General features: G+C 43.8%; 1 protein-coding gene and 1 long non-coding RNA gene across 7 annotated transcripts; both read right to left on the minus strand.

The window, feature by feature from the left end:
• Positions 1 to 4: 4 nt before the first annotated feature.
• On the minus strand, positions 5 to 1360 carry LOC118241642. The gene is made up of 2 exons (XR_004776255.1): positions 753 to 1360; positions 5 to 650 (listed from the first exon to the last, which is right to left on the minus strand). It is a non-coding gene; the product is annotated as an uncharacterized LOC118241642 (long non-coding RNA).
• A 32-nt stretch (positions 1361 to 1392) lies between these two features.
• On the minus strand, positions 1393 to 21134 carry zfyve9a (zinc finger, FYVE domain containing 9a). Of its 6 annotated transcripts, none has more exons than XM_027030577.2 (21): positions 20865 to 21134; positions 19814 to 19874; positions 18460 to 18500; positions 15552 to 15647; positions 15093 to 15200; positions 12519 to 14005; positions 11689 to 11788; positions 10590 to 10766; positions 10111 to 10274; positions 9858 to 9966; positions 9450 to 9572; positions 9141 to 9296; positions 8134 to 8358; positions 6864 to 6946; positions 6671 to 6775; positions 6256 to 6406; positions 4382 to 4462; positions 3800 to 3962; positions 3369 to 3474; positions 3016 to 3192; positions 1393 to 2829 (listed from the first exon to the last, which is right to left on the minus strand). In XM_027030577.2, the coding sequence occupies exons 5-21, from the start codon at positions 15160 to 15162 to the stop codon at positions 2668 to 2670; spliced, it is 3639 nt and encodes a 1212-aa protein (XP_026886378.2). In that variant the 5' UTR covers positions 15163 to 15200; positions 15552 to 15647; positions 18460 to 18500; positions 19814 to 19874; positions 20865 to 21134; the 3' UTR covers positions 1393 to 2667. The 6 variants fall into 6 exon arrangements, with proteins under 6 accessions (XP_026886378.2, XP_026886336.2, XP_026886360.2 ...); XM_027030535.2 differs by having other exon boundaries at positions 9837 to 9966; XM_027030559.2 differs by lacking the exon at positions 19814 to 19874 and having other exon boundaries at positions 9837 to 9966.
• Positions 21135 to 21866: the final 732 nt, after the last annotated feature.

The raw sequence follows: 21866 nt of genomic DNA on the forward strand, positions 1-21866 counted from the left end.
CATGTAAAAAAAAAATTTTATTTTACATATAGTACAGGCTTTGATAGTCATTTCACTGACAATTTTTTATTTTTTTTTTGGCTTATGTATTTTTGAAACTTAACTATTTTACCAACGTCAGTATTTAACAGGATTTCATCTCAGTTTCTATGTCAACCCCTGATAGCAGATTGATTTTGTACATTCTCTTCACCACTCCATATTTCCCCACAAATACCGTCAAAATGCAAACAAGGTTATGTTGCTTTGCCTATGGCAATCACCCATTTGTCATAATACATGGAGTTCTGCTGTCTTCAGAAAAACCAACCAACCCAAAGACACTTCAAATAGACAGTACTGCATACCTCAAATAATACCAAAAGAACAGGGAAAAAATAAAACTACTAAAGTGTCACTTTGCACCACACTATTGGGTGCCACCTCCGTGTGAGGCCTTTCATCTTGCAAGCTAAAGGGGTCTTCCAGACTTAGCACTGCCCTAAACCAGCACAAAAACAATGTGACCGATCTCCTACTGTTCTGCTGCAAACATCCAGCCGCTTCAGACTCTGGGCTGCCTTTCAGTGTTGTTCGTGGGTTCTGTGTTGGTTGTTAAAGTTGGCTGTAGACAGGGTTGCCTGACCAGGATCTGAAACTGCCATACGATTCTGCAAAATTACAAATCATGAATACTTTTTTAGTGGAAGTTCTCTTCCTCAGGTTGAAAGGTTGACCATGATTTGTCAATGTTGCGGTATTATTTCAGTTACCATTTTTAGGAGCCAACATGAAGTAATGAAGGGGACTCAGGTTACCATAAACCATTGATTGCCAACTCCGGTGCTGGGCACCCAAGGTTCTCCATCTTATGCTATCCCTTCTCTGACCCAGCTTCTAAAGGGTTTACTTGAGAAGCTGAATCATGTGTGTTAGACAAAAGGTATACAGAGCATTAATATCCCTTAACAGGGAAGCACAGGGTTAATATTTCTGTGGAGCCACAGTTCACACTTTGGAATCCAAAATTCCTGATTTATGGAACGTCACCAGTTTTTTACACTTCTATAATATACTCTAAAGCGAATGCCCCATTTAAAAAGGGATAATCCACAGTGATGTTCTTTAGAGAAAAAAAGTAGGGAAATGGTCCCTTGCAGTCATGCTGATGTTAAGATAACCTCTGGTCACCAGAGATCCACTGCCTTCATTACAGGTGAGAAGATTGACATAACCGTTCCATTCTGGAGTGAATCTCCTGCAAGAAAAGCCCAAAACTTAATTTTCCTTCTTTGCAAGTCCGTAACAAACTCATGAGGTGAACGTGTCTCGATAACAGCTGCAACTGCTAAAACTTTTTTCTTTCTCCTTCTCCATCAAACATAATAAAAAAAAAAAACTGAAGGATACTCCATTATGACGACGTGATCTTTAAAAACACCAGGAAAAGAAGCCAATGAAATCCATTCTTACCCTGACAGAACTGGTCTATGCAGCAGGCACACAGTATCTACACATCAAAAATCCAATCAGTGGACAACGGACGGATTACAAATGCTCATCATCCCTATCCGTTATTTTCCTGATAATGGCTTAATTTCCAGTGCACTGCATTGCAAATAAGTCTATTTCTCATATAATCTTTATATGAAAGGGAAATTTCTTTGATAACTGTCATACAGACTTGAGCTGTTCACATGAGAGGTGATGGGATGGACCTCAATTAAATTATCCCAAAGATAGATGTGCGTTTTAACCTTTGTTTGACTAGTCATACATCAGATACCATTTCTTCTGGGAAAATGTAAACAGAATGGGGCCAGTATACCACTGGATGATTTTAATCCATATTTGCAGTATATTCCTTTTAGGAAAGGGGTTCCTTTGTCAAATGCCTTAAGTACTGCATCCTGGTTATCTTCTGGAAGGACTTTTGAAATATCCAGTGGATCTTATTGTAAGCCAGCCTCAGTTGACAAGAACCTCTATGTAACAACATTCCATTTGTAACCAACTCCATAAATAAATTGTACATGCGCCATATTCATTTTCACCTGCGAGTCCATCTCCCATCCTATGGTTGCATGTCATGAAGCTACATCATTTCAGCTTTGGAGCAATTTACCTTGTGAACAAGTAAATGAACAGTTCAAGAGAAAGGTCCATACAAGGTCCATATTGGTCAAAATAAAGCATCATGTGATTTTTAAAGCTAAGAGGTGAGACTGAAGCTCAGCATTGTCCATCTCTCTTGTTTCCTGCTAAACACCAGCTCCAGGTACTGGGCAGCAGAATCTAAAGGAATGCTCACCCAGAGCAGGTCTTCCTCCTGCAGTTCACCGCTTCCAATGGTTCATTGTTTTTTTCCACTTAGGTTCTGGACCTCATGAGGGTTCGCCCCCTATCGTGCATGGTACGTTCCGCTTACTGCAACGAGATCTTGCTCAGGGGCTCCTGCTCTGGCTTCCACAGTGGAGGAGAAAGAACACAGCACAGTCTGAGGTTGAGACCCCTGTAGAGATGCACTGTCGGGGTTGTGGTGCATAGATGGTCTGGAAGAATGCTGCATCTTACATTTTCCCCCAACACGGCTTTCAGGATCTTTGAAGTGCAAATGAGAGAGAAAAAGATAGTGGGAGAAAGAACATCGGACGGGAGGAGACCGGGGGGAGAGAATAACATTCCTCTTTAGGAGATAATCTCTAGGATGTAGAAGATGAGCTCCATGACCACAGGACCCTCACTCAACTGGCATGCTCCACTGTGGATGACAGGGATCAAGGCGCAATCCAGCTCGCTCAAATACTGCGGGAGCAGTGGCTGCCCATTACTGCCAGCCAGGTAGCCCACCTGCAAGTAAATAAAAGAAATTAAAACTTTAGCAAAAGCACATGCTCTTGACAAAACCAGAGTAAACCTACATATCACTTAGTCGAGGAATAAAGTCTTTTAGGCTTGGCATGGAATTATCAAAAATTGAAGATTAGGCCCCAGGCACAACAGGCCTAAGGCCCGAGTTTGCAGACTTGCCCTCACCTGGTCAGAGTCGAGTGTAACCCTCAGGCCTAGTTTGGCCATGCCGTCCTCTTTGAGCAGTTTGAGATGAGGGCACAGAGCCATGCAGAAAGCCCGTGCCACGTTCTCTGTGAGGCGGCTGTGCTCTGCTGGATCGCTCAGGCTGTTGGGCTGATCCTCACTCTGAAGAAAAAACACCTGAACAGAAAGGGGGGGTGGGGGGTTGGTTCTTTATACAGGCTAGGACAACCCAATTAATTATATCTCAGAATACATTAATGATGCATAAAAAAGAAAATCAGTATTACTGAAATGATCCTCAATAAGCCTTGACATAGAATGAATGAATGAATGCATGAAAGAACACAAATAACCTCTGTCCAGCGGATTACTTTGCCATTGGCTTTGTATTCCGAGCCGTGGAAGATCTTTACACTAGCGATAGACTCCATAGATTTTCCATCAATGGGGCTGATGACTCTAATTGGAGACAAGATAGTAAGGAGGGACTTTTAGATGTGAGAGGGGAATACATAGACTGTACCATCCATTGACACACCATTTGAAGCACTTCAATGGTCAGTTTCTGATCACATGACCACTGCTGAGCCAATATTACGTGGGTGACAACTGGCCACTAAAAACTGTGCATGGCAACAGACTCAAATGTACACCTAAAAAGTGTTTCTCAATTAAAATGAGTAGTGAGTAATGAAATCTTTCTGTACCAGTCAGTGAAACTTTTAGTTGTGATCCAACCACATGGTCCTTCCAGTATTTAAGGATCAAATTGTGGAGTACTAACCCTTTATTGAAATTTAAATCATCCTCTATCCACCGAATATAGACTTGTTCCTGGTTTTCCTCCTGATCAGCTTTCCCACAGACAATAGTGAAGTCCTTCATCTCTCTCAGTGCCTGACGCAAGGCCTCCATTGTTTCTGCTGTAATCTGCACCATAACTCCATCTACAAGGGACATTTTCCCATTACTTTACAAAAACAAACAATGCAAAGAAAAACAAAAAACATACCAATAAATAAAATTAAACAGATTGACAAAAACCTAGTTAAAAGCAATACTGAATAAACATGTCAAGTTTCTCAGTAAAACTGCAGGTCAATAGTTCTTAGATCTCTCAGAATTTCAGGAAGAGAATTCCAGAGTTTGGAGTCCATAGTGATTAAAGCTTAAATACATTGTACTGCAAGTTGAAGACCAAAACACCAGGCCTGGACAGGTGTACTTGTCTGAGGCATAAGAACATACAATTAAGTCTGAGTCCTGGGTTACAGGAGTTAAGAGGACATTATGCTCAGCTTTGCACTCCAAAGGGAGTTAGGTTGACCTATATTTGCACAAGAGAACTAATCATTTATGGCAGTACCTTCAACAATGCTGGTCTTGGCTAGATAGCCGGACGAGGCCTTCAAAGCACCGCTGAACACAAAGAAGCAAGCTCCCGTCACTGAGAAGAGTTTAAGAACAGGCTAAATCACTCAGCTGTATACAGCGAGAAAATAAACAAACATTCTGTTTGTTTTAAACACAGGCCAAACAGTGAGATTACTGATCGGGTAACAGTACGTGTGCCTGGGACCATCACAGGGCCATATCAAATGCATGTACACTTGGTGACTGACCAGAAAGTAGAGTACTGCACAATGTGCCCGGAAAGCCGCCTAGAGGCCAATTGCTGACCTTTACAGAAGGCCTATGTGCAGGAAAATTCCACTATTCACCCTCCAGCAGCATGTCCTGACTCCAGAGCTTCTAACTGAATTCACCTGATACACAATTTAGTCTAATTTTGTCGACATGGCACTTTTTACAATAGACATTGTTTGACAATACAACATAATTGTCAGAATCATAGACGTGACGGTTCATTCTCATTCAGATTTACAGCTGCTTTACAGCAATCTGGATCTGGGCACATGATGAGCAAGCTGGGGGCACCTCAGCAGTGAGAAATATATAATAGTGGATGAAGGTGAGTGCAAGGATTTGGATGCTGAACTAAGGATCCTCTCTTTGGCAGAGGTGATTTAACTTGTCTGTGGGTTCAGGGGCTACAGCTGGTTGTGGGCCCCAAAATTGGTATGCATAATATCAGCATAATGCAACAACACAATACAACAGAGTTCCCTCTGGACTAATATAGACAGATTATCCAAACCATAGTAAATACAGAAAACGCGATAGCTCAGAGATAATCAGCAGAACCAATAACCATCACTGAAGATTCAATAAAATAATCAATATGCGTATACTTATATATTTAATAAATATGCATATGTTTATACATATTTAGATATATGCATGCTTCCAGAGATTATATATACACACACACACGCTTCCAGTCACTGCAACTTTGACAAACTGGGTTCGAATGTTCAGTTTTCTCCACACATCTTGCATGCAAAACCAATCCCTTGAGAGGGAGAGTAACACAGCCACTCTCCGAGTTAACATTCACCATTGCTTAATATGAGAGTAAAGAACATTTTTGAAAAATTTTTTCTAAAAGTTATATTTACACTCAGAGGCATAAAAGTGAGCTGATGAGATTCTGGCCCTTTTTTTCCCCCAGTAAGCACAACTGCGGTGGTCTACCTCACTTGGCCCTTCAACCTGGGTCCATGCAGTAAAGGTCACTGGCTCTAATGTCTGCACTGCAATTAGGCTTCTCACCAGTTGGTAAAACCAAGGCCTCCATGTCCTCTGTGGCAACGATAACAGCAGTGGACACAGGCTTGGATGATAGAAGCATTAACATAATAGTGCTAGTTGTATCCTATGTCTCATCCACCAGCTTTGGCTCCTCTGTGATAGCCACAGCCACCTTTATCATTCAAATCAATATTAATGTCTTAGCTAGTGGGGCTCACGGGTTGGTTAACTAACCTCGACTCCTCAGACTTTGATGGTGAAATAAACCCTGCTTTTTGGAGGAAAAACCCTGTGTTCTTTTCCATCAACTCTTGTAATTTCTGACTTTGGGCATTTTGCTCAAAAGCTAACTAATTTTCACGTTGCATTGTATACAGCCACAAATCAGTAGATCTTTTGAGCTCATCATGTAAATGATGAAGAAGAAAAAAAAAAAATTATTGGTCTTTGTGCATGAAGCTTAGCCATTCACATTAAAACAGCAAATCCAGGGACCCCATTTATTTGAGGCCCCTGGGCTGAAGCACAGGGAAGTCCAAGTTTTAAATCAACCCTGCTCCTAGTAAAGCCAGAAAAATGGTAGCATACCCTTGCGAGGCTGGTGGTGGATGCTAATGGCCTGTGTCTGGTAGTTGCCATCATCATTCTGCACACAGACTAGGTGGGAGTCTGCATGCTCGTTAAAGCACGCACCCATGGCCAGCACATGCTCGTTGGACTTGTTCATAGCCTTCATGAGCTGTGAGAGGACACAGAGAGGCACACAATGGTAAGGTCTTTTCAGCAAGACAGCATGGGTGAGCAAATCCTATGGGTGAATGCCAAACACCATCACGGGCAGCACAAATGAGCAAAATAACAAAAGACGTGGTGTACCAACAATAAACAAATGACATTCTTAGAAGATAATGTTGCTGAAGAAGTCATGTGCCCCAGTAGCTAACTGACAGCATTTTCAAACCAATCAGACATGGCACACAGGTGTGGAGGTTTCCTCCTTCACCTCGTTGTAGCGGTTGCTGGGGATCTTGATACTGGTCTTTTTTACTTCCATGTCCACCACCAGACCTCGAACCACTGGTAAGGTGTACTGATAATTCCGGAAATCCTGTAGAGGAGTTGAACACAGAGCCCCCTTTCAAAATATATTAGTCAACAAAAGGCAGATGGACAAACTGACACAAGAATACCCTTACCGCTAGCAGGTTTATGATGGTGTGACCAGTCTCTCCAAAAAGGGGCTTTCTGAAGCGCACACTGAACAGCGGGCAGGGGTAGACTGCAACACAGTGGCAAAAAAAAAAAAACAACTAAACTAATTTACACAATTGCTATGGAGCATGCTTGAGAAAGGGAGAACAGCTTTTTCAAAGCATAGCACCAGCGACGACACCATGGAAGCCGTGGAAGCTTTGTAAGGCAGCGAAGCCCAAGAGAAGCTTCTTTACCCAGCTGACACTACACAAGATCCACAACGTAGCATTTCAAACTAACTCCAGCAGTGTCAGAGCTGAGTTTCACAGTTTAAGCTCTCAGCAGTTTAACCTCAGTGGTGGGGACACACTTTGTTTATATATTCCATCTCTTCAGAAGATGAAGGATTAGCTCAAGATAAACAGTGAGCTGTCTCAGAGGGATGGTGGAGGGTGTGGTGTCAAAGACACCTTTTCAAATCCTTAAGAACCACCAGCACTTCCTGTGTCTGTTCCCCCAAAGGACTGCCATGAGCTGTTAAGTGGAACCCTATAATATACTGCATTGTTCAGCAAACAGCCAATAGCTCATAATGGTTGCTGTTCATCTTCTGCAACTTTGGTGTTCAGTGTTGCATAGAGACCTTGAAAGAACACGCCAGCAACTGACTAAGGTCTATGCCAAAATGACAGGCAGCTTTGCTTTTGCTCCACTACTCTAGAAGTCAGTTCTAATGCTGGGCTGTTTAATATTCAGAGGTTTTGTAGTGTTTTAATTAACTGAGGGAAGTTTAGGGAAGGCATAGCTAAGGTAGAAAAGGGCTGCGGTTCCCCATGGATTGCCCAAACGCCTAACCCCATCGGTGCCCATTAAAATTCAACATAAACACAGCCACCCTAATAGGAATCTCTTTCCTTCATCTTTATAGCACCATGAACCAAGAGTAATGAAATAAGTTCATAAAGGTACCCAGCACCTGTCCTAATAGGGCCACTCTCCCATTCAGCTTTGGCCCATTATGCTAATGCTACTTATAATGACAAAGCAAAAGACAGTCAATTAGCATGCTAATTATACCATGCTAAATAGCTGCTACCAGTATCCATGCATTGTTTGCCCTTTTTATTCACCGTTTGTTCTGTTCAGCCACCCCTTTAATAGCTGCAGGGATGAAATGGCACCGAAACCCGTTCCTGAAGGTCCGATACGCCCACCCACACAAATACACCTACACCCACCCACGTTCGACAGGCAGAAGAAGCACTTGCTCACATCTGTACTCGGCTCCCAGGCGTAACATAAGGCGGATGGGGAAGACCTTGGCCCAGGGCGTCTCCCACTTCTGCACCAGGATGCCGAAGAGGTAGGGCGGGTTGGGCAGCAGCAGGTCCTGCAGGGACTGGAAGGTGGGGCTCACGTAGAGGAAGCCGCCGTGCTCCCTGCTGCCCAGGAAGCTCTGCGTAAAGAAGGAATGGCCCAGGTGGCTCAACACGTTCCCTGTGGCCCCAAGTGGAAAGAAAGATAGCACAGATGAGGAAGCATTGGCCAATCAAGTGAATTGCATAAATGGAATATAATATGCATAATAGTCACATAATAGTAGCAGCAATAAATTATCATTTGCTAGCAATGTCATGTAAACTGGCTAATGACAATCTGTCACCTGTGCAAGCATGTAGTATTTGAGATGAGCTGCAAAGTGGGTTGTTTAAACTTAGCACTTTTGGTGAGATTTAAGTCAGCCCTATTTGTAAACATACTGCTGAAGTGGCACTTCAAATTTGCATATTCAAATTGTGATACAGAAATGCTAAATTGCATACACACGCGTGTATACATGAAGAAAAACATGCTAGAATGAACTGGGCAGACAAAGCCTCAGCAAACTCAGCTCTCCCGTGTCAGCTCGCGGGTTAACTGAGTCACTGAATCAGAGTAGACAGATAACATGTTTTTATACAAGATGGCCGATCTGGCTACTGTTTTTGTGATCGTGTGTCCCCGGAGACAATAGCCATTGCCGTCACGTGGACTTTCTGCCAAGCTGTGCGGTGGCGTGTGATGGAGATCCTGATGTCAGTGCTAAAGGCCTTCTGCTGAAGCAGCATTCACGCATGCCTCCGTCTTATTTTGTGTCCGTTTTACCAGCAAGGGTAGAGGTGCACTGATTTTGCAGTGTGGTTGTACTGGTGTCAGTGTAGTACATTTGCTGGTGTGGAGGTGGAAGGATTCAGCATTATGGTACTCAGTATTGGGGGGTGGATTTTTGCTGGTTTTACCTGTGAGGGCCTCCTGGTAGAGCTGCACAAAGTGACTAAAGATATCTTTCGGAATACTCTTCTCATCAGGGAGACACTGCAACAGTACCACCACCTCCGCCTGGCCCATAGCGTGCATGCCCTTCGTCGTCACGTACCAGCACTTCCTGTTTACATCTGCACATTGATGGAAGGGGAAAAAAAACAATCACCAAAAACAGAGTATTTTAAGACGACAAAGCCTACACCACAATCAAGACGGGTAACAGACAATGGTGCAAACTTTTTAATCCAAATAAAGAGCCGACGGGATCCGGCGGGTCCACTCACAGTTGACCAGTTTAACCATGGCGAGCAGGTTGGCGTTGAGCACGAACACGAGCGGGTCCGGCCCACCCTCCTCAAGCTGTTGTAGAAGCTGGATCTCGGATGGCCTCTCTTCCACAGCGTAGTCTGTAGAGGTAGGGCACAGAGGGTTAGTGCCCCACTCGCACAGGAGGTTTTGCTTCGGTTTCTGCCTTCATGCGTCAGCCAGGCAAGAGAGACCCCATTTGCAGAGATGCACCACTTACACACGAGCACAAGAACCAATGGCATGTGCACACATACACGGGATTGGGGGGGGGGGGGGGGGGGGGGCAGATGCAGATAGATGTGAACGCGCGTGTGCAGGCATGCAGAGTGGAGGCAGCCGAGTTGGTGAGGATGGGCAAGCACCTGTGATGTAGCCTCCCGTACCTCCTTTGACGCCTGTGGAGATGAGGATGGGAGGAAGGCCGTCATCTGGGATCAGGCTGACTGAGCTACCCACAGGGCTGCTCATCTGAGCCCCAGTGGCCTGGATGGCCTACGGCAGGGCACAGGGAAGAAAATCCATAATTCAGAACCACAACAGGGCAGTGAAAACACTTCAAAGACACAGAAAGGACTGCATTTGCAATCAGATGGCTTCTGCTTTTGGCCATGAGGCCTGAGTGGAGATCATGCCCACCTCCAGTGGGCTGGCTGCCTGGGATTTGCTGGAGAACTGGGAGACATTGAGGGGCTGGGAGGGGTTGGGGTCTGGACTAGGTTCTTTAGTGGAGTCTGCAGTCTCTCCGTTTGGTAGAATCCCATCAGCGAACCACACCCGCCTCTGCTCACGAGGGAGAGAACCTAGTAGAGGAGCAACCAAAGCAAACAATGACTGCATGCAGAAGTCCGTAGCACAAATCAGGAGCTAATCAATTGGATTTTGGTGTTAGTGTAAAAATCCTAACAGTCAAATTACAATATTAACCAATAGTTCACTTGAGAATGTTTCTTTTGCTAATATAATCTACTGTGGGTCAGTTATCATGCAAATAATATGTAAATATGTGCAAATAATATGTAAATGACACCATTCTATTCAGTCTTAACTAGTTTCAATCACTTTTATCCACATGGCTGATTAAATTTGTGACCAATTTCAGAAAAGCAGTGCTTTACCATCCATGCCTGGCTGCTTGAGGACCCCGACAGGCACCATGACGGTGGGTGGGGGTGAGCTGAGGGCCCCTGACGCCTGAGCCTGCTGCAGAGGGGGAATAGTGGAGCAGTACTCCGCTGGGTTGTTAGGGTTTGGGCTCTGGGTGCAGCCACCTGCGGAGTTCTCCCATGACGGAGCTGAGGGGAGGGAATGAAAGGAAGATTCAACCTGTGATCAAAGGATTTAATCTCCTCCTCCTCCCTCCCCCCTCCATACCCCTCAGGATGATCCGGGAACTCGGTTTATCGCTTGTCAAGGATAAAAGTGGCATTTTTGTCATTTCTCTCCATAAATACATATGAAGCAAGCAGAGAAATAGATGTGAAGTAGCAGAGTGCCCAAGACAAGTGGCACCAAGCTATTTTCCAATAGGACAAGTACTGCATCAAGATATCTGATTAACTGGTGCTTCAACCTTCAGAAATTTCCCTAAGGTCCCAATACTCAATTGTTGCTCCTGTAGCATTTTCACCCTGCCAAGGAATGAGCTGCGATAAAGTGGCTAACCAATCAAACGTAGCCAGGATCAGAGTCCTAAAGTCTTAGTCTCTTTTGTAATTAACAACATAGTAATTTTTCAATACATTTTGTTATTTTTCATATGATAACACCAAGATTCTTTTAAAATTAAGATTATACTTAACACCTGAGATTGACATGGGCAAAATAAATTCCATTACATTTAAGGAAGGCAAGTGAAAAAAATACCGCTTCATATAAGGATTCATCTTTCATATATTTTTCTTCTTAATAACTTCTAATCCCATTGTACCTCCTAGTACACAGAATGAGCTTGGCCTGTTGGTACAAAGTAAGTGTACCTAATAAACTGGCAACTCAATGTACATGACAAGTGCTTTTAGACCACAATGACAAAAACTTGTGTATAATTACAAAAAGTCTAGATTTAAGTCATTTTAAAATCAATAACAACAACAACGTGTAATGAGGATGGCAATGTGGATCCAGAGCTGTTTTTAAGAAACAAATCTTTGACGTACAAATGGTTTTGGCATCAAGGTAGACGTAACAATCCAGGACCTATTTAAGATCACTCACCATTCAGGAGAGCTTGGTGACAGATCACACAGACCCGTGCCTCCTTCCTGTCCATGTACATCAGCCTGCACTTGAGGCTACAACATGCTGCACAAAAAACCTGTGCGCACACGCACACACACACACACACATACGTCAAAATATTTTTTTTTTACAATAACCAGCATCTCCAATCTCCCTCCCGTACACCTCTTGTGTGGGTGTCTAGTCAAAAGTACAAATCATGTGAATGCTGAGAAGAGGTCTGTGCAAAACAGAGGAATTCTCTCCATTTAGTAGCTTCCTACACCAACAAGCACTGTGCCCTTTACATGGGCAGGAACAGTGTCGGTGTCCATGGAGATCGTTACACAGCCTTGTCTCTTTTCGGTCATTGTCTTTTTGGTCTCTGCCTGCAACCCTGACAGAGTCAAAGACTGTTTGTTTATTGCCGCGGGAAATTACAGCGCAGGCCAGCAGCCGAGAAGCTATTTTAAAGTGCGGCGTCAGCATCCTCTGCTCCCCCAGAAGCCCTTGGGCAATTTCTTGGGCCCCTGAACTGTGCAGCAATTACTTTACACATCCTCTGAATACCTCTCAGTTCTAAAACTTTGCAGTTCTTGGGATGCCACAATTAACACACATCCAAAAAAACACCACAACCTCTGCATGACTATCTGTGGCATTTTTTTTGTGGGAATTGAGGACATTGCTTTTTTACAAACTAGCTCACGTTCAAAGATACTGGTTAGTTCCCATAGTAATCTGGTGCTACTAGTTACAAACAGCAACGCGAAAGTAATAATCACACAACATATACCAAACCAAACGAAAGGACAAAAGATCCTTACCTTGCCACAGGCCCGACAGTGATGCCTTCTCTTGGTAAAGGTGAACTTGACCTCGCACTTCATGCAGATGGGTGCCTGGGAGTCCGGCACCCACACAGGCGCCACCTCCCCCAGGGAGCTGAAAGGCTTCCTTGACAGCACCCCCTGCTGGCCCGCCTGTAGGTCATTGTCAGGATTCTCCAATGGGTCGTGCAGGCCCGAGGAACCATCCCCACTCTCAACGTTCACCCTCCCAGCCCCAGAGTCCGTCACCCCACAGGACGACTCGGAGCCAGCAGCCACCCTGCACTGGGCTTGCAGGTTCTTGTTCCTGCCCAAGGAGCCCAGCTCATTCTGCACCTGGCCTGAGAGTGGTCGGGGTATCTGCAGCTTCAGGCTGAGGGGCTGCTTGGGTCGGGCACCGCCATAGGGCACACTGCCCAGCTGCAGGCGCCCGTTGTTGAGTTTACCTCCCAATTCAGGGCCGCCGCGGCCCAACTCGCAACACTCCTGCTTGCTCTCCTCCATCTCCTTCTCCTCGGTCACAGAGTCCTCCTTTGAAGGAGCTAGAGGCAGGCCATATCCATCTCCATCTCGTTCCTCAACCAGGCCATTGGGTTGAGGTCTCTCCGCATGTGGTGATTCAACTAGGGAATCTTCATGATTCTCCAGTTCTTTTTGCTTCTGGCACATAACCTGGCTGTCCTTCTCCCTCTCAGCCTCGAGTGGTCTGCCATTCCGAAATGCATCCATGCCACACTCTTTGTCTGCCACCATCTTGGGAGGGCCAGTACAGTTCTCCTGCAAAACTGTTTCCACTGTCTCAGAACTGTTCCCTTCAAGAAGCGCGGAACTGTATTCCCCCATTTTGCTTTCCTCTGAGCTGACGGATACACCGTCATCGCTCTTGCTTGCTTCTGTGGCCTCCGACTCAGCTGATGAGGTTCCATTCTTCAAGCACGCTGCCCCACACCCAAGCCCTTCCTCAGGAAAAGAGAAATGAGTGTTGTTAAAACAAGCTCCTTCACCCTGCTTCTTCCTCTGGCCTCTAGGCCCTATGCCCAGGGAGTCAGGCCAATGTGCAGCAGCAGGGCTTGGATCATCACTGGCCTGCGAGACCTCAACGAGACCGTTGCAGCTCGGCCCGGGCAAGCAGCTGTTTTTGAGCGCCCCGGTGGATGGAGAGGAGGCCAGTGCCTGGCCGTCGGCGCTCACTAGCTTGCCAATGTTGGGCTGTAGCAGAGGTGGGCTGTGGACGTCCGCTGGGCGCTCTTCACTCCGGGCCTCCGGGGGAAGCTCCAGGCTTTGCTTAACATCTGGCACCAAGACCTCGGCCAGAGACGGGCCACCAGAGGTCGGAGGTTCCAGTAGAGGCTTGAAGTTGAGAGGGCTGTCCCGTGGGCTGAGGTCAGTGTGGGTCAGAGCAGGGTTCAAGGACAGGAGGTGAGCTGGTGGGGCGAGGATCTGAGTCCATTTTGCATCAGCGAGTGTGGGGGTGTCTGTTTCATCTGAGGAAAATGACAGACAATGAGAGAGCTTATTAGCGTTGAGGCAGGAAAACTGTTTCTGAGAAATGAGAGAGAAGGATGAAACAAATGGCAGATAAATTGGGAAACGAGGTCAACAGAGACTGGGAATTTCTTGAGAAGTGGGCCAATTTGGTCCTCGCCTTGGGATCCATCCGTCAAGCTGACACATGAATGCATTGGAATGTGGGCAGGCTTTCCCCCTTAAAAAGAAAAGCAAGCACAAGCTCACACTCACTCACACAAGCATGCATACACAGACAAAGACGCATACACACAAACAGCAAGGGACTCACGCGCGTGTTTGCACGCACACACACCAATTTTCCTGCTTTTTCACTGGCCTGTTTGATAGTTTTATGTCACCCCTATTAATCTTCAGAGATCAATGTCAAACAGGACATGCATTCATTCCAATACTCAATGGAAATTCTAAGAGGGTTAGTGTGAGTGTGACCCTGCGGATGGCAGGGCTTTCAAGATTCGCCTTTCAGTATTCCACAAATATCGTGGATACACAACAACTGAAGCCAACATACTGATGGCAAAGATTGCCATCAAATCATCAAAACAAACACACTGTAAAATAACCCTGCATACTGCACACATAAATTAACCTTTACCAGGTATATTGCATGTACTTGGCTGTGTGACACCAATAAAACAAAAACCCTCAAGGAAAAACAGAGTCAGGAGCCCTGGGGGAAAAGCTAATTCAATTAGCCCCATTTAGACTGCAGACTGCTTCCACCAGCAACCGCAGCCTGCCTGACGTGGCCATGCTTTACAAAGCTAAACATAAACTCGGCTTCTAGTCCCACTCATATTTAGAACATATTTACGATGCATTTTGTTTTTCATTAGATTCACTTTGCACAACTGGGTTTGCCCTTGAACTCAGTGAGCCTCCACAGAGAAACAGCATTTTGATATACACCCCCCACCTCCATCAGCAGCTGTGTTCCTTGTCTACCCAACCATCGCTGTGTGTGTACAGGCCAAGCAGGGCGATTGAACCCTATCCGCTGCTTCTCCTGCGGCGTGCAATTACGTGCGAGGGGTTACGGACCTTCGTTCTGCTCAAACTCATCCAGCACCTTGTCCAGGTTAAAGGCCTCGGCCTGGAAGTAATTCTCCATGGGTCAGGAGGCACTGCTCTGTCCAGTGCAGTGTAAACCTGGTAGGGAAGAAGTGAGATGTCAGAGAAACCCAGAGGGGAAAAGCAACAAACACAAAGAATGGTTGTGTGTGTGTGTGTGTGTGTGTGTGTGTGTGTGTGTGTGTGTGTTTCCATGGGACAAGCCAAAGGAGGAGTGCAAACATGCATAAAATCCAAACAGTTCATGGAGGAACTCTCAAAAGGTGGTTGTAAAAGCGTCTCCCACTGAAAAGGTTACCGCTCAAGTGAGGAAAACACTACTGCATTTTAAGAATGGCACAGGCTTGCATACTGTACTTAAAAGAACTTGTAGCGACCCAACGCTGACAAACATTAAAACGCATTCAGGTCGGCGACCTTGGTTCTCACCTGCACAGCGGTCCTCTGCAGCAGTACTAGAGAAATGTCATGCAGGCTCTTCTGAGAGCCCGTCTACCCAGTCTCACAGGCACCGCACGCCCGAACCTAAAACAAAACAGGAAGTCTCAGAGTTGGGCATACAAGCAAAGAGATCTGTGCGGTGAACCAGAGTCCAGGGGATTATGACTGCCAGTATTTAGTTTAACCCCAAAAGGGGTGTTTAAAATGTACCTACCTCTCACTTCTATACACACTCATACATATACAGTTAGAAAGTATAGCAAATCTGCTGCCTTGTGCAATGTATGGAAGACATCCCCCAGATCTTTATCAATGGTTAATTTCTGGCCACATAAAAATCCAGCAATGACAGGGACACTCATAGCCCATAGTACCACTGGCATGTTGAGAACCTTCCAGTACTCAAATACTATCTGGGTCAACAGAGGTCCTGTACTCATAAACTGACAAGTGATGAATTGAGTTGAGGGTGGCTGATAAATTGTTCATGACCTTTAAGACCTAATGCCAAATGAAGTGACCAGTGAGTATGTATTTTGAATAATGGGGTGGTGAACGTATGGCTTTTGTTTATCGAGTTGTGTTCATGTCCTTAGGTAATGAGAGTGCTGTGGTATGTTCCTGATGGACATGACATAGCACAGGATGGCTTCCTGTCAATTCAAACCCCTAAAGCCAAAACAGGGAGTGTGTTCATGGGACTCTGGTTTGATTTTAAAAACTGCCTACAACAGCTCTCCCCCCCCCCAAAAAAATGTATTTTTTGCATGAGCCAATCTGATGATCTCTGCGATCTGATGATCACTGCCTTACACACACAAAGTCCTGGACAAGAGTGTGTCACAGACAAAGCAAATATTAGAGCACACTTGTCATGCCAAAGGCCAAGCACTAGCGCTACACTGGAGAGCAGAGATTCCGATGAGCGAGGGCTTCAGAAAGCAGCCAAGTCAACACATTTTGTGTTTAGTTAGAGATGCAAGCTTTGCCTCAGCGTCAGCAGAAAACAGGATGGGACCACAGGAAGAATGGGATGAGGAACACATACTCAGGCAAAAGCACTTATATCAGAATGAACCCTGGAACAAGTAGCAGGCCAGACTGTTTTACACCAGGGCAAGTAACAGACCAGACCATATTTACAGGGGAGATAGTGGTCCAGACCATATTTACCAGGCTAAGGAACATAGTGGACCAAACCATTAAAAGGCCCAGTCCCAAACTGTGCCCTAACCCCTGTGGTTCTCTTCAAAGTCCACAGCTTAGTGACATGCAACAGCATGCAGACCCATGATGCACAGAGGAGCACTCAAGATTACAAGCACACACATTGGGACAGACTGTATAGTACCTGACAATAACCTAAAATTATTATCAAATTATTAAGAATTACATATCTAATAATACTTAACAACTAATAATAAATCAGTAGAGAAATGCATTTAACTCGCTTATAAATATTTTCTTCTTTGCCATAATGCTGAGACTGCTTGACACAAACTGATCCATCTGGATAACCCAAAATTACATAATATAGGAAAGAGACTGTTGAAGCCACTTCGCTGTGGTGCTTGTCAAAAGCCACAGTAACGGTGCTTATGAGCACCTCTTTGATTGTGATAATAAGAAATGGGACACCCAACAGCATTGAAGTCCTCACCTGCATGAGCATTTGTGGACTGCAGGACTTAAGTGTGCCGGTTGGGACTGTGAACACTGGGGCAAGTAGCAACAAATGACCCTGAGAAGTCTGTGATGTACATTATTATTCTGAAGGCATATTGAGAACATACTGAGCATACAGAACCTCCAAATAAAAGCAAATCTGAATTTCATCGCAAAACATTAGGCATCACATTAAATGAAAAGGTTCTATGGCCAAGACAAAGCCTCAATTTTGAGTCCACTCAGGTTTTTCTTGGTATTACATTAGCAAATCAACACTGCTACACCCAAAAAACGAACATTTTACAACTTGCAAGGTACATTGCCAAAACCTGCATGACAGATCAAGGTTTGGGTGTGACTGTCAAACAGCAACTCACTGTTTTCAATTAAGATAAACTAAAAGCAAGATCACTGGGCTATGCTAAAGCACTGGTTACAAACTGCTACACAGGACAAAAAACATCTAGCAAATGTTGATGTGAAACAATAATCCCATGAATCCAAGATATAATCTGCTATAATCATGAATCCAAGTTCACATAATGCCTCATCACCCCCCCGCACACACAATTTAACATGCCTCACTGTCTTTTTCAGCTACCTCAAGGCATCAGGTGAAACAATTGGCTAGAATGAGATTTATATATATATATATATATATATATATATATATATATATATATATAAACATTTTATGGAGGTCTATATAAATAATATGAACAACATATCTGATAGTCAAATCAGATTATTTGAGGATGTATCCACTTACTGAGCAGCACAACCACCCCACAAAGTGGTAAATGCATAAATAAAAATATGTAAATAAATGTCTGTCTTAAACATAGTTTTATAGTGATGCATTTCATTTTCTCTACAACTCACTAGTAGTTAGTTCACCACTGGTTAGCACCAGTTATTTTTTTACCAGCCCCACACCCCCAAAGACGGGGCCACATATGTTTAAGATTTAATTATCCCACAGATTTCCTGAATTATACATTGCTAGTCAGAGATGAGGGTGGAATGTTTTAGCTTTGTAAACTTGCTATTGAAATAGTACTGCCATTTTAAACAAAAACACAAAAGCATCACAAAGGATATGCTGTGTTACAGTGGAGTTTATGCCTATAACAAAGTTGTTCAGAGAACAACAGGTTACAGCAATTACAAAAACACACCTCAGGCAAATTATTAAGGTATGAAACTGGTTACTTTGCATGTCAGTCACCTGATTCAAAAGTCTTGGGTCAGACTTAGCCACTGCAGCCCCTGTAAGTAGCAAGACAAAATGCTTAAACATTCTAGAATGAACATCAAGACTCAATGATCGTAAGCATAGACACATTTCCACATAGCCGAAGAGTGAAAATATTGCAGATAACTTTGATGAATCATAGTGTAGGGGGCGGGCACAGGCATGATACCAGCAATGCAGGTCTGTTTGTGTACACTGAGGAGTGTTCACAGAGAAAGAGGGGGACACAATCAGGTGGCTCACAGAACCCAGCAGAATCAGACCGTCATTAGCCCTGCCACACCGATAAAAGTCAGGGCCTTGTGTGAGATTTTTGCAGGGGTTCTGAGGTTTAGTTTTGGGTGGAATGGGCCAAGGACGGCCTGTTAGGTACCTCTGCCCTTTCTCAGTGAACTCTTAGAACAGCTGGAAAGCAGCTAGTATAGCATCTCACACACAATTCAAAACAAGCAAATATATCTGAGCTATGGTCATAGGCCAGACAGTGACATCGGAGATACCATTTCAAAAACCTTCACCTTTCAAAGACAGCATAAGCTCTCACATTGTGTTCTGAAGATGCTGCCTTTTTGGACTGCATTCTTGTACACAGTCTAAGACGGTAACTGGAATACAGTAACCTGAAACCCACCCCTTTTCATCAAGTATGGCCTCACTTCCTGGTATTGTTAATTCCCCCCCCTATCTGTCTTGGGCAGCCCAAGCAGGAATGGTGACAGGAAGTCCAATGTCACTGCCTCCTCAGTCTAGGAATAGTGGGCTTCCACTTTCTTAGACCTGCAACTGGAGGCAGATTGTAGATACTATGCCCTTCAAACACATGACCATTGCAACCCATGGTAATGATCATACACATATACAAAGGCTTCAAATTCAGTATGTTCTCAAATTCCAGCCCAGCCCAGCATTAATTCAGGAAATCAGCCTCCTGACCTTGAAAGAGAGCATAATCTGCTGAGCAAAAGGAATGATGTGCTTTTCAGTACTTTATTCTCTTTTTTAAGTTGTGTGTCAACAAAAACAAACAACATTAAGAACATGCCTGTGTTCTCTTATTATGAGTGATTTAACATCAGCAATATCTACTGGAATGGCTTAGATATCTACAAGGCTGAGCCAACAGGCTGTTGCTAATGCAAAGGGGTCAGTCTTTTTTGGGGCTTTGCTACTGTTCAAGTACTTCTTATTATTAATGATAAGCCTAATAAACAACCCCCAAAAAAAAACCCCAACAAAGTCTTGTTAAGTCTCGGTTATTTCTTTCATTACCATGGGTTGAAAGAACAGGAACAATTCAACTCTCGACAGCTTTGAAAGATCAAGTTACCTGTTGTTCCTAGGGCCCAGTACTCTTCAGAAAATGTATTTGTTCTGAATCATGCCATAGCCTATGAATAATATTGCAGAATGAGATGAAACGTTGCCCACCATAATAAGGCGCACTATCGAAATGAAAATCTATTAACAATTATGAGCATCTGAGGCCTTTATCATAGGGTCACTAAGTGACAAAGATAAATTCTTTTAGCCACTGAAATCCATTGTGGCAAAATCTTGCGCCGTTATTATACTACATCAGACCCCACTTCACTGGATAAAATGTAAGAGAACTGAACAGAGCGCCGCATGACACCCTCAGTCCAAACACTTTACTAAATCAATGGCTGACCACTACATTTTTAACTCCATCTGTACCCAGCCAAAATAATTTACGTCGAGTTCAGCACACCTCACTGCGTTTAAAATATAATTTTGCCAAACGAATACGTCACGTTCAGTTGTAATCAATATGCCACTACATATGGTAAACGTTTTTGAAACATGACCTCGTGGACAAATATAACACATTTTAATGTAGCTGGTGTTGCCATTGTGGACCGTCAGCTCTTCACTATCGGCTACGATGAATGATATTAGCGAGGTAGCTCGCAACGATCATCTTAACTATACACAAGTGCAGCTTAATAACTTTGGCTGTTGATCTGCTGCATGGACGCAGTATTTCCAATGTTTCGTTTGCTAAAGGTATAGCAAGCAAAGCTATTCTGAACGCTTTGCAGTCAGTGCCGTGCTTGCGATACTAACATAGCGATCCAAAAGTACGGACCTACGCTAATACGCGTTGCTTTAATAATCCTACTTTGGAGTCTGCCATAGTGGAGTCACAGCAGTTATAATGAATTCTTTTTTTACCACCACACCGACTGCATTTTGCACAGCAAAACGCAACTACCAAGCAAAATCCAGGCGGGTAATTTAACTAGCTACATACTTAATTAAGATCACCCATAAATAACTAACAAACATTACATGTGCGATAGCTATCGGTAGCTAACAAAAACATATCGTGCCGTTTTATTGGTTGTTAGCTAACTCACCGCTGGAATTCCCATCTTCAGTCACATCGTCACCGCCATGAAACTCCTTGATTAGCGTGCAACATACTTCGGCTATCATAAACAACCGAATATGTATGCGACATCTGCAAAATATCCCGAAACGGCTAGGCCATTTTAGTCTTCCTCCGAAGTCAGAAAGAAGTAATAGCACGACAACCCTCGTATATCCCTCCCCCAAGGTTTACTAGGAAAGGTTACTATGAACTGCAGAAGGGTGGGACATTTTGGCTCAGCCTACGCAAGACTGGCGTGGGATTCCCACACGACGGTACACAGTTGAACCAAAATGGCCCCTGTTTCATAACCTTGTGGGGTTTTAAATTTCAGAGCAGGCGACACCACGCTTCAGAAGCCAGAATAAGCGGCAGCATGCGAGGCGATACCCTAGAACGTCACTGTGGCAACGGTGTAACGCCCTTATATTCTGGAATTATAACTACACGAATGATTTTACGGACTGAAACAAACGGAGCGCAAGTTCACAGTTGCATTTTACCGACTTACTAAGGTTAACAAATATTGAAACAGATAATATAACAGTGCTCTGGTTCCTCTCTGCATAGTTTCCTCTTTTATGTAGGAACAAAAATGACATTTTTCATCTTTATATATATATATATATATATATATATATATATATATATATATATATATATATATATATATATATATATATATATACCGATTCCATTATATATAATATAATATATATTATATTATTATATATAATATATAATATATATATATAATATATAATATTATATAGTATATTATATATAATTTTCATTATATATATTTTTCAGTATTTGTCATTTTGATATGCTATATGTTCAAAGAAAAGCGACCGTTTCTGAGACAGCATTCACATCAGTCCACTCGCACTTTTAAATTCACAAACTTCACCTTTACCTCAGAGACGGCTCAATTCTATGGGGTTACCGAAGCCCCTAAAGGTAGACATTAGGTTGTACATTTTCTAAT

The sequence above is a fragment of the Electrophorus electricus genome, chromosome 7 (genome assembly GCF_013358815.1).
Source record: "Electrophorus electricus isolate fEleEle1 chromosome 7, fEleEle1.pri, whole genome shotgun sequence".
NCBI lineage: Eukaryota > Metazoa > Chordata > Actinopteri > Gymnotiformes > Gymnotidae > Electrophorus > Electrophorus electricus.